The sequence below is a fragment of the Hipposideros armiger genome, unplaced genomic scaffold, assembly GCF_001890085.2.
Source record: "Hipposideros armiger isolate ML-2016 unplaced genomic scaffold, ASM189008v1 scaffold_327, whole genome shotgun sequence".
In the NCBI taxonomy this organism is placed as follows: Eukaryota; Metazoa; Chordata; class Mammalia; order Chiroptera; family Hipposideridae; genus Hipposideros; species Hipposideros armiger.
The window spans coordinates 1,435,045-1,448,450 of record NW_017731677.1 but is presented as its reverse complement, the minus strand read 5'-3'; the positions used below and the strand labels follow the sequence as shown (position 1 = coordinate 1,448,450).

The 13,406-nt window shown below is 35.9% G+C and overlaps 1 protein-coding gene across 4 annotated transcripts in view; it reads right to left on the bottom strand.

Annotated features, from left to right (window-relative positions):
• Nucleotides 1-13,406, bottom strand: part of STXBP4 (syntaxin binding protein 4) — a 162,817-nt gene that overhangs the window by 70,746 nt on the left and 78,665 nt on the right. For all 4 annotated transcript variants that reach the window (XM_019660742.1, XM_019660739.1, XM_019660741.1 and 1 more), the window contains 3 exons: nucleotides 6,684-6,800; nucleotides 6,069-6,118; nucleotides 3,737-3,870 (listed from right to left, as the gene is read on the bottom strand). In XM_019660742.1, the coding sequence (XP_019516287.1) occupies nucleotides 3,737-3,870; nucleotides 6,069-6,118; nucleotides 6,684-6,800 (301 nt within the window). The remainder of the gene's footprint in view (nucleotides 1-3,736; nucleotides 3,871-6,068; nucleotides 6,119-6,683; nucleotides 6,801-13,406) is intronic.

Below are 13,406 nucleotides of genomic sequence, written 5' to 3'. Positions count from 1 at the left end.
GTGTATGTGTGATACATTTCTCTGTACAAAAGCTTGAATGTAGAGAGCTCTCTACTCAGAATTGGTTTTGGACCTTTAAAAGGATGTGTAGACCCTGGTTGTTCTGACAGTTAACCCAGTGGTTGGAGTTACCCTCTCAAAACTCAGGCTGTGGGCTGGCCAATGTGCATGTGCACTGCACATCCAAGGATGCTGCAGCAGTCTGAGAGGAGTAAGGAGCGAGCTTGGACCAGAGTGGCTGTGCACAGCAATGTGGCATTTGGCGCAGAAGCCAATGTGTGGGGGTCCCCTTCCATGTAAAGCTCCCCGTGTGCCCCAGTGTGTATCAGATCTAGTGTGTCTGTGCTGCCTAAAGGATGGAGTCCCAATTGGCCTTCTGCCTGACACACAATCTGTGTGAACCCTGAGAATTTCAAAAATGCTATTGACTCACGGAGATAAAGGAGTGAAAAGAGTCTATCTATCCCCCAGCCAGTCTCTGACTTTATTCATTACCTCTTCAAATTAGAATCCAGTCAGGGGTGCCCTCCTGCCAGGGTTCCTCCAGTCATCCCATAACGGTTGCTTTTGTTCAGCTGATGGAGTAACAAATTGGCTCTTTGTGCTTTTCTTCCATGAGGTCCTGCCTGCCTACCCTGTATTGCAAAGTTTTGGGCATTTGCCTATAACAGTGCTTTTGAAGATTTTATCCTATTTTTATATTCCATTTATCGTTTCCTTGGAAATCTTGAAGGAAGGTAGATGCTTGTGTTTATGCTGCCAATTTACCATGTCAATAAATTCTTTTTATTAAAGGCCTCCTCTGGGATTATCTGGCCAGGTTCTTTTATCATGCATTTTTAAAATAGTATTTCCTCTTCCTGCTTTTGTTACAGAATCATTTTGTCAATCTAGATGTCAATCAAACAAAGATTACACTAACGTGTTACAGTATCAACCATGTAAATATTGCTGCAGATCAATACAAGCACCTCCAGGGGTTCCAATATTGACTGAAAATGCCTATTCCATCTATATACTGTTTCAATGGAAGTAATGTAACAGAACAGAACAAAGTTTGCTTATGGTTACCAATAAACAACTGACAGATAAGGGGCTGATTCAGACATTCAGCCAATTTCCTGTGATAATGACTTTCTAACTCAAAAGCAATAATGTTGAATGCTATATATTAAGAAAAGCTCTCATTTACCATATTTTCAAATGTGTCTGAGTTGAAAGAAGCTTTAGAGAATATTTAAGGCTTACAAAAGAGGAAACGTACATTTAAATTAATTATTAAATAATAATGATAATGTGGTGGCAGCATTAGCAGCAGCAGCAGCAATGTCCATTTGTGGAACATCTTATGTTACCGAGGACTCTGTGAGCTATGTGATGTGATTGGTATTTAATCGTCCAATCCCGCCACTTGCCATACGGTCTCCACGTTTAATATGAGGAAACAGGCCCAGAGGTTCAGTAATTTGCCCAGTGAAGCTGGGGACTAGTCGGGCGCTCTCTGGAGCATCTCCCGGGAACATCAGAGACAGGAGCACGTTTACAGGGATGCCCCTTGCGGCCGCAGGCTGCCGCTGTGGTTCCCATGCTCCTCCACTGCAGAGGCGCTCTGAGGAGGGCGGGCGGCCACACCTGCAGTGCTGGAGAACACGTGTTCTCTGCGGTTCTACACGGGATGCTTAAGTTGGGCTTCATACAGACTCTGAAAATGGATGCAAAATGTGTAGAATTGCACATTTCTGGGAAGAGGGCTTTCACCAGATTTCTGTGTAGTCCATGATCCTGAAAAGATTCAGAATTGTCCTGCAAATATTCCTCAGAGGCTGGTTTTAAGCTGTAAGACCCAAGAAATCTTATCCTCATTTCCGAGGAAACCCCATAGTATAACATCTTAGGCTGTACTTACATTAAGAAGAAAGTGGAGGCAATTACCCAAGAGAAAATTTCAAATTGTAACTTGAAATAACCAGATAGCCATGGCCAAGGAAATGAGGTGAAGGCTGCAGCTGAGTTATCTACCTCATGGTAATATAATAATTTTCTGGTTTTCATTATACATGTAGAAAACACCACTGCTTAAAGAAAAAGTGAGTTGAGTTTATCTGAGTTATCAAACTTAAAAAGATATGTCATATAAAATTATGAAAGTACTGGAAAATATGCCAACATTGGCGATTACATTTCGAAATAAAAAAGAAAACATAGAAACTATTTGCTAGTTTTAAACAGCAAAGTATGTAAAATCTTGCTTCGGATAAAAAGTGCAGATGGAGTTTTTCACTTTTCTTCCAAAGTTCTGCTGAATTTCAAAGATTTTCTTTGACTAATCATGTTTGACAGATATAAAGGTGAATGTTAGCAAGGTGATTAAAATTAATGATGGCAGTGTCCACGGGGCTTCGTCTGTGCAGGTGTTTCCCCCCACTGTTCCCACCCTAACTTAAAATATCTGATACATAAAACTCTGAGCTTACACATAATACATTAGGAGTGGTTATTTTCATCCCCCCTGAAACCTATAAAATTCCTTTACATTAAGAGTTCTTACAGGGTTTTTGAAATGGAATTTGATTTTTAAAAAGGTAATAGGTTATATAAAATAAAATAAAAAAGCCTACTGCATAAATTAAGCCGATACTATTAGAGGCATGGTTTCCAATCCTGTATAGCATAGTGTTGAAGTCAAAAGTTACCCAAAGGATCTCTGAATAATCTCTGAATACACCAAGTCAAGCCATTTACTACCCAAGACTTTATGATAACTTACTATTTTGATACTTAACACAGGATTTTATCTATATCTCTGTATATTTATTTGCTATCCGGTCCCCAGCACAGGAAGATTAAGAGTGGCCAACGAGAGGGGTAATGATGGTAAAGGCCAGCGCAAAGACAGTCAGCAGACGGACTGACATCAAGGGAAGAGACAGAAAAACAAACAAACAAGAAGGGAGTCCAAATCCATGAAGAAGCAAAATGCTTGGAGATGGCAGGAAGGAAGGATGGCGCGTCCAGTCATTTAAGCTTTCCCCAAGGATCTCTCTATCTATGGGGATGTTGGAAGTTACTGAGAGCACTGTCCTGCCTCTCTTTCTAGCCCAATGGTGACTCTGGCAGTATCCAGTGACAGATCATGCATTTCCTTAAGAGACTATTCTCTTGGCCCTAGCTTAGGAGTAAACACCTGAGCAAGCAGCTCTGAAGAGCAGGGAACGGGTTCAGCCATTCCACTGCCCTTTAATTAATCACCCTGCTGACTGCCCCAGGATCTGTTCCTGGTTTTCCACGTCTGTGACCCTGGGGTTTTTCCATGGTTCTACTTAACTCACTGTTTGAGCAGTCTAGTCTTTCATATTTATTGTGTTTTGGGGTCTTTTGTTTAGCTGGGCTGGACCTTCCATCTTAATCCATCTGTTGTTTATTATTCAAAGATTCCTCCCTTCCAGTTTCCAAATCTGTTGTGGGTTTCTTTTTATATTTATTCCTCCATTTCGAAGAGACTTTGGATGGAGTACAGGTACGAACATGTCTTAAGCAGCTATCTTCTGTAAATAAAGCAAATATTCTCCCCCTACAATTAGAGCATTAAGATTTCATCGCTTAGCTATCAACCTTATTGTGGTCAAACCAGTACATTTCACAAAACTAAACTGTCAAACTTGAGATTTTTCTTCTTTTGTTTTATCAAATGAATTATTTTGTAAAGAGTGAAAAAAAAAAAAACCGGAAAACTTACAGTCCATATCAAGTATGGCACGAACAGATCTAACGAGTTCCTTAGACTCGAGCGCCAGGGCTGCTGGGATGTTCCGGCCGTTCCTTCCCAGCGGCGTCAGGGAAGTCTGAGACCCTAACACAGCTCTTCTTTCACTGTGAGGACAAGAAAATAAAGCCGGACTTATTACACAGTAAATAACACCTATCTTTGCTAAACCTGAATTCTTACTAGTTATAAACTTGTACAAAAAAGTTTCTATATCTGGGAACCATTGTATTCTTACAGCCATAAGGGAAGTAATTCACAGAAAACAATATTATTGTTTTCAATTCTTTACTGTTTAACAAATAGGCGTATTTTAAAAATTAGGTTGACCTCATATATAAGAAGAAAGGAATGGAAGAATGGGTCCCCTCCTAAGTCACTTGTTGGGCTTATTTCGTGAGCGCTTGTGTTATGTTACCATGATACAGCCTTTTATTTCATTTTTGTAAAAATTCAAATTAAGTACATAAGCATAAATTTATTAAAATGGACATTTATTATTACTTCTAGCAATATTAAATGTAAACGTAATATGTAACCTCGCTCCTGAAATTATCCCTTAAGCGCTTCCATTTGTTGTCCCTAAATCTAAAACAGCCTAGAGCATTTGCATCACTTTTTTTTTTAGCTGAGCCATCCTGCCACCTGTTGGCAGCTCAGCAGCAGCTCAGCTCGGGTCAGGACTCGAACCACTGTTGCTCAGAGCTTGCACTCTTGAGTGAGCTCCTATCCAACTGAGCCACTCGGCTGGCGCTGTATCACTTTTGAAAAATGCAAATGTCACGAAATTAATGCATTCTGATATAATTAAAAATGAAAGGTTTTAATGCAAAAAAAAATCACTATGCTAAAACTTTTAAGTGAAAAGTGAGAGACCATTTTAAACTGATGACAAAACCATCAATACTTACAATCCATCTTCTTAAGCATGATGGTGTTAAATCACAGGGAGAAATTAAAGCATCAATTCTCAAATTCAAATATAGGGCCTTTGTTCTGTGTTCAATGACTAAGGTCAATATCCACTACAGAAGATGCTGTATATTAAAAAATACTGAACCAAATTTTACTAGTGTTTAATTTTTTAAGACATGGTGAAAACATGCTTAATAAAGTTTATTTTTTAATTATCTTTTTTCTATGAACCAGTTACAGGCAAGGGCAGGCTCTGGCTTTTTAATAGTGGTTTTAACCTTCTTTTTTAATACCGAAACTTTTGAAATATTTTTCAAGGTCATAATGATACCTTGGGGCTGGTGTTGGGGGGAGGGGACACACCTATTTTAGAAAAGGGGAATCTGATTACTGAGCATTTTAACATCCGTACTGAAAATAATCATCATAGAATTCACATAATTATATTACATCATAAGCACCCTAGATAACAATGAAAAAAAGTCAAATTCCTTCATTAGAAGAAATAAAGCATTACATTAAAACGAGTTTAAAAGTATATTACTGTAGCTATTCTTCTAAATTAAAAAAATGCTGTGGAAGCCTAAAATATAATAAGAATACAATGAGTCATCTTCACTTATTAAACTGCTGTTTTCATAGTAAAAAGTAGAATTTCCCCATGTTTCTGCAAGCATATATTGTTAGAAGTAGAAATACATTGCTAGTGTCAACTACTATGAGAAGAAATTTGCTTTGAAATGTAAAAACAGGAATCTTTTTTTGTGTGTGTGTCTTTCATTGTATATCAAAATGACCATATACTTGCAGTCTGAAATAAATAAATCTTATTAGTATATTCATAGCTCCTAGTAAGGAGCTATGTTTAAATCGGAAACAAACCATGAATAATAACAAAATCAAGGTATATTCTCCAAATATATTTATTTTCTTTATGTCTATGGAATGCTCAAAAAAATGAAGGAAACTGATCGCACGAGCATGTTTTATAAAATTCTGTTCGCCATACCAACTAATCAGCTGGGTTGGAACTGATCTTGAGCAGTGAACCTGTGGCTAGTATAGCAACTTTTACTCGTATACAGGAGGCTAAAGAACTTCAAGTTCATCTCATCTTTACAGGATTCCTGACAAAGACAAGATAGGTGATTCCTACCTCAATTTTGGAATACTAGGTTACCATGATTTGCTAAATAACTCCAGGAATTTCTTTCACAGAGATGGGGTCAAAAACCATATGTCCTTGTATCTATTTCCACAAGACATTAAAAAATAGTATAGGAGTTATGTAGCATTTTAAGACTAAGAGATTTTAGTATTTTATGCATGATTACCAGGTAAAAAATGTAATTATAGCCATATTCTGCAGAAAGCACTTAAATATTCTTACCTTAAAGTTGATAGAGGAGCAGAATTATCAGAAAATACTTCTTGAATAGCCTAGGAACAAATAAGATAGTGAAGGAGGTATATTGGGTTGTTGGAAAAGTCATGATACATTTTTGCAACAAAAAACATAGAAAAAATACTTCATGACTTTTCCGACAACCCAATATAAGTTTAATAGATTTTTAAATGTCTTTTCTTGCTTAATTAATATTTATAACCTCCCCCTTCAACTGATTAAAAATGTATTTGTGTTACGAGGGGGAAAAAATCAATTACATTAACTTATAATTCTACTCAAAAATATAATAATTATAGAAACATTCCTTTCTATGGTAAAGTTATCAAATAATGTTTACAGAGTTATCACAGTTTTAGGAAAGTGTTCATTAAAACATCTTGGAATCATGTTACCCTGTCTTCATCATTTCTCTTAACAATCTGTCTATTAGCTGGTCTTCATTATCTAGGCAATTTTAAATCTGACTTTAGGTTATATTGCTGTTTTGAACCCAGAGAATGGCTCACTAGCCACCAAACACTCTGACATTTATCTATATGTCAGTTGTCTGTACATTTCTTAAAAATGGATATAATGTAATGTAACAGAAAAATTTACCTCTACAAAATGAAGAAGCTTTTCAGTGGATGCCTCAAAAGTTTTTCGAGCCATTTCTGATTTTCGTAATTGGCAGTCAAGTACTGTGATTCTCTTTCTTAACTCCTGAACACTTTCCTGGATAGAGATATTAAAAAGATCGTCTTACATTATTTCTTTGATTTTACATTAGTGGCTCCTATTCTCAGCGTTTATTAACTAGTATCCAACATTACCATACCATTTATTTTCTCTTTATTATACAATACATATCTTCTGATTTTGGATGGCTCTTAACTAACAGCCTATTTAAAAGTTAAACTGCACAGGGATGCTCAAATTTTATGAGATAAACTGCATATAACTTTATCGATTCCTACAATAAAATACATTTAAATTCATTTACAATGTTTTTTTGGCAACACGGTTTACCAAATGCTGACAGAAACTCCTACCAGTATGGTACAACCCAAACCACTGAAGATATACATATATGAATATATTAGATAGGACAAGGGTCTCAAGGTCTGGGTGGCTTTTACTAAAAACTATTCTTGCTAAATGTTAAAATGCAGCACAGTATCTTGCAGCTCCAGCTGTAACCAGATAAGCTTGACCAGGACTCAATGGGATAAGACTAGCCAACTGGAAAGAAGAAATCAACGTGTAATTAACAAAATCGAGATAAGTTTAGCCAACTGCCAAGAAGAAATCAACATGTAATTAACCAAATAGTGTATATAAGCAATGGCTAACCTTCCCTTCACAGAGACAGAGCTTTGGATGTGAATCCTTTGTCTCCTTCACTTGCTGCAAAAAAATCAAACTACCTAATGACAACCACGTCTCCTTCTTGAACAGAACCCCCCAAGCAGCAAATTCCTTGAGTTCAGTAACATATATATTTAATATATTACAATCCAGGGTAAAGATGAGCTGGCAGGGAAGTAAAAGGGTTTGTTCTGTGGGCAGCAGAGGAATTCCACTGGGACAGCAACAGCAACGCTGAGCGAAGTGATCCACTGGACCAAGAGTGCACTGCAGCAGAATTTTCTCTGAGGGCATATGCTGATCTCTGGAAGCCTAAAGTGTGGGGTTTCCTCAGGCACAAAAGGCAAATGTGAGAACTTTAATAGGTGAACGAGGGACAAACAAAGTCACAAGGTGAACAGCGTTTTGACTTTTGCTCTGGTGAGTGGGTTAAAAAAATATCCCCTGAATAACTGGGAATACTAAATAATCTCCACTCATGCAGGTTTATGGTCAGAATTTATATTATTTGTATGATCTGTAAATTCATAAGCTGAAAATTTACTTGAAATCGATCCCAGGTTGGTAGAGGAAAACATAAAACTTCTCTAGAAGGATAATTTCTAAACTCAACTCTCAAGGAATTCTCATATATATTGTATCAAAAAAACATGACTTCAGGAAATAAGCTACCATAAATGAAAGTCAGCTGAAGGAAACAAATTACACGGTCAGACCTATGAAGATAGGACATGCTGGAGTGATTCATATACAGAATATAAAGTAATCTTTAATATGTTTTAAAAATTTAGAAGAAATTGAAAGCATAATAAAGGGATAAGAAACTCAAAATAGATCAGATAACATTAAAAAACAATCTAAAGAATAAAAATGTATTCATAATTAAATTAGAAGCTCAATTTATGGGTTTACTATCAATTAGATACAACTGGAAAAAGAACAGGTGAACTGGAAGACAGAGATAAAGAAACTCCTCATAATGGTGCAGACAGCTAAAAATGGAAACTATTAAAGGAATAGAAGAGATAAGAAAATAATCAGAAGACTTGGCATGATCCAATCTGAATTACACAAGAGAAACCAGAAAGAATGAAAGAAAAGTAGATCAGGATATCAGCTTAGGGTTTTTTAAAAAAGGCAAAGACATTGTCCCTCAGACCAGGAAGCTCAATGCATCTAAATAATTAAGTCAACACATAGTCAAATTGCTGAACATTGAAGATAAAGAGATCTTAAAATCATCTAGAAAGGAACAGCAGATTGCAAACAAATGACAGCTTGACGGCTACTGAAACCATGGAGTAAAAATACTAAAAGAAATTAAATGCCAACTCAAAAATTCTAAATGTAGCAAAAATATATTTCAAGAACAAGAGTTCAATAAAGATGTTTTTAGACAAACAAAAATGGAGAGAGTTTATTGCCAACAGATCCTCATTAAACAAATTTCTAAAAGCTGTACTTCAGGAAGAAAGAAAATAATTCAAGTAAATAGTTCTGAAGAGCAAGAAAGAATGTCGAACATAGAAAATGGTAAACATGGCAGTCTAAACAAAGGGTGACTGCACAAAATAAACTGTAATAGTATCTAATTTATGGTATTAAAAATCAGGAAAAAACTAAAATACTGACAAAAATAGAAATTAAGTAGGAAGGGATGATCGGATTTATTGGGTTGTCAGAAAAGTCATGACGTATATCTTTTCAGTTTTTTGTTGCAAAAATGCATCATGACTTTTCCGACAACCCAATATGTTCTAAAGTGCTTTTAGAAGAAGGGGGAAAGCTAATGATTAGTTTTATAATTTAAGTTAAAATAGAATGTTAAAATTTCTAAGATAATCATTAAAAATTAGAAAAAGAGTGTAATAACTTCTAAACCAGCAGAGGGAAGTACATGGGATGGGAGTGAGGGAACACAGGAGAAATCTGAACCAACCCCTCCACCCCCACACACACAAAAAGGCAAGAAATGAAAAACAACTAGAAAACATGAGACAAATAAAAGGTACAAATTAAGAGGATGAAAATGAAGCCAAGTGCATTAACAAATAAAAGAATGTAAACGAAACAATCTAATTGAAGGTCAAGAATTAGTAGATGGTAGAAAAAAATCCAACATGTTGTTTACCGTAGACACAATTAAAATATAGAGACACTGAAAAGTTAAAAGTAAAAGGATAGAAAAAATACATAGATAAATACTAATCAAAAGAAAGCCAGTATAACTATTTTAATATCAATCAAAAACAAGCATTAAGGGGAAAAGAAGAATGCTAGATTGAAGAGTCACAACATTTTCATAAAAGAATGATAACATAATTCCAAGCTTGTATTCAGCTAAAAGCACTATTTCAAAATACATAAAGAATATTAATCACAAGGGAGATTTTAACACACTTCCCCGACAAATTTGTACGACTACAGAACAATTGAACCCCACAATGAATGACTCTGATGTAGTGGTTTATAATAAAGTAACTACATCAAACAACTGCAGAATTCTTTTCAAGCTTACTTTAAGTATATGTAAACATTGGCCAACAGTAAGCCATGAAACAACCATCAACAAATATTATTATCCTACAGACTAGATTCTCTGGCCACAATACAATTAACCTTTCTGTGCCTCAGCAGTGTTTATAAATCAAGACTTAATGATAAATATGTAAACTATCCCTAAATTAATCTATATATTAAATGCATTTTCAGTAAAAAGGCCAATTTGTTTTTCTTTCAGAATTTATAAATGGGTCTAAAAACATCTAAAAGGTCAAAGGGTCAGGTAGCCAACACACTTTTAAAGAAAAAGAACTAGGCAGGGTGATTAGGTCTCAAGACTTGCTGTAAAAGATATAGTAATCAATACAATGTGTTATTTTCACAGGAATATAAAAATAAATAAATGAATGAATGAATGAGTGAATGAGAATAGAGGCCCCCAAAGAACCTCACATATGAAATCTTGATAAGACAGCGCTGATTTGTAGCTCAATCAGGAAAGAAGAAGCTTTTGAATAAATGGTGTTGGTGTAGGTTGGTTATTCATTTAGAAGAAGGAATGAAATGGGTCCCCACCTTACACAATGCCACAAAACCAATGACAGACGGATCAAAACTTTAAAACTGTTAGAAGCAAATATAAAGGAATATCTTTATATCTTTGGGAATGGAAGGACTTCTAAAAAGACACGAGGGGAAAATTGATTAAGTTTGATTACATGAAAATTAAGAGCTCCTGTTCATTTCACCAAAGGGTGTAAACGCAAGCCATTGATTCAGAAGATTTTTTTTTGTTTTCAAGATTTTATTGGGGAATTGGGGGAGGAGAACAGCGTTGGGGAATCGGGGAAGGGAAAGAGACAAGTTGCTATCCTTTTGTCCTTTTGGGGAGGACATCACTTCACCAGCCCATGTTGGTATTACCACTGCACTCTTCCTGGGAGAGGCAGTTGCTCACCGGCCATTGGATGACCACTCACGGCAGCTCATGGCAGCTCACGAAAGCTCATGCCGACTGCTGGCCAGCCCCACTGCAGCCTATGCTGTCGCAGGTGACTCACGGCAGCCCAGCTCCAGGTCGAGCTGTTGTTCACCATCTTAGCTGTAGAGGGCGCAGTGTCACTGGCTCTCATGTGGGATCCGAACCAGGTCCTGTTGCTGAGAGCTGGAGCTCCCAAGCCAACTCCTAACCAATGCACCGCTCAGCCAGCCCCAGAAGATTTTTATAATATAATACATTGCAGGTCTAGTAACCAGAACATACAAGCACTATATATCAACATGGAAAAGCTAAGCCAATGGAAAAGCTGCTAAAGGATATGAAGAGGCATTTCCCATAAAAACACAAATGCCTAATAAATACATAAATATATTCTCCATTGGCTATCTGGGGGCCAGGGGCAAAGCCCTAGTTTATAGCATGTGGGGGTGTAAATAACCCCATCATGGCTGTTTTGAAGCTATCAACCTGATGTCGATAAATATGGAGTTGAGGAGATGTACACAGTCAGCACTCCTAAGCCAGTGCCAGCTGATTCCAGCACATCAGTAGCTCAAAGTCACTGCTAAACAAGAAAATTCAAATTAGACCACAATGAGATATACTTACCACACCCGACAGACTGATAAAAATGAAAAATAAATAAAAACCAAGTGTCATCAAGGATGTGGGGTAAACTGCAAATCTCATTCACTGCTGGTGGGAGTAAAAATTGGTTCAAACACTCTCAAACACAACTGGGCATTACCTAGTAAAGTTGATGGTACAATCATCATTCAACCTAGCAATTCCACTCCAAGGTATGAACCAAAGAGAAACTGTTGCACTTGTAGAGTAGAGCAGGATACACAGACACATTTTAAGAAAGGAAAAAACTATTAAAATTGTAATACTCAATATATACAGATAACAAAAGAAGAACACAGGTCATGTTTGACACCTGCAATTACAAGAGGTGCTCAAAGTGGTTACCATCAGCGTCTAGACACTTCTGATTGCGGCAAACTACTGCTTGAGTAACGTTACCAAAGTGTCCACTTGTATGCATTTTTTCTGGCACCCCCGCTACAGACACAAAAATGTTTTTAGCAATGTTGTTCATAAGAAAAGAAAACAGAAACAATTAGACTGTCCATCAAATACAGAATGGATAAATATACTATAGTATATCCATTCAATGGCGTACAAAAAAAGCAAACGAAAGATAGAAGCTAGCTATAAACTTCAAATAGATGAATTGCAAAAACAGTGTTGAGTGAAAAAAAGCAAATCAGAATAATAATAGTTTATTTCTATTTATATAAAGTTGATAAACAGACAAAACTAAATAAACACCATATTGTTATGGGATATATATATATACGTCATAAAATTATCAAGAAAATGGTTATGGGATATATACATAGGTCATAAAATTATCAAAAAAATGGTAAACACTAAATCTAGGAAAGTGGTTACCTCTGAAGGCAAGGGAGGGGGATATAACTAGAGAGGGACATTGTGAGTCTGAAGTATTGACAATGTTTTATTTCTTAAAAGTGAGATGAATAAAAGAAAAAAAAACATGGTAAATAAGTAAATAAATAGATTATACAAGGGAAAATTTATAATGAAAAGTAAAAAGATTGTTACAAAAAGAATCTGTGTCTTAAAAAGAAATATTTGAATATGGATCCTATAATAGTATTGGTGTATGTCTCTTCAAGGAGTCACAAACACAAAAAATGTTTCCTTCTCTTTCTCCACTGGCATTGGGTTTGGAAAATGTTAAGATGCCCAAGTCTAACATCTCTTCTTTAAAAAAAAAAAAAGATTATTTTCAAAGACAGGTTAATGGCTTAGCGTAGGGTCTTGTTAACAGAAATGGCATGAGACCCCATTATGCTAAAAAAAAGAAAAAAAAGAGAAGAACTGAATTAATTTTATTACCAGACAACTTAGGACAAAAATGCTTCTCAGCTAGGAGCTGGAAGAGGAAATAACCTACATTTTAAAAACAAATTTGAATAAATTCATGTGAACTCCTTGAATGTTGTATTATTTTCTAAAGTATTTTAAAGACTGATTTTCCCTCCAAAAGTAACTATAGTTACAAAAAATTACTTTCAAGATTTTGATCATTCCCCAAATATTTTTTTTTTAATCATGTTAAAGTTACTCACACGAAATAAGCACATATCTCTATTTTCAGAATGTAAGTACTGGGTCAAAAACAAAAATGTATGTAATATTCCTAAATATTGCTGCTTTCTCAAGCAATGTTTTCCCCTTGGCCTTGTACTAGCATTAAAGGGTGGCAGTCTTCTTGTGGAGCTGGTGTAAGTGGACAGATGTGAGAAACAGATTAGTAACTCTTAAGTGCTAACCTGAAAAAATTTCAGATTTTCTGAAGTGGTTTCATTTCCACTTGGTATAAAGTATTTAACCCTTTTAGGTATAAATAAATAGACATAAATAATTCAAATTTGCTT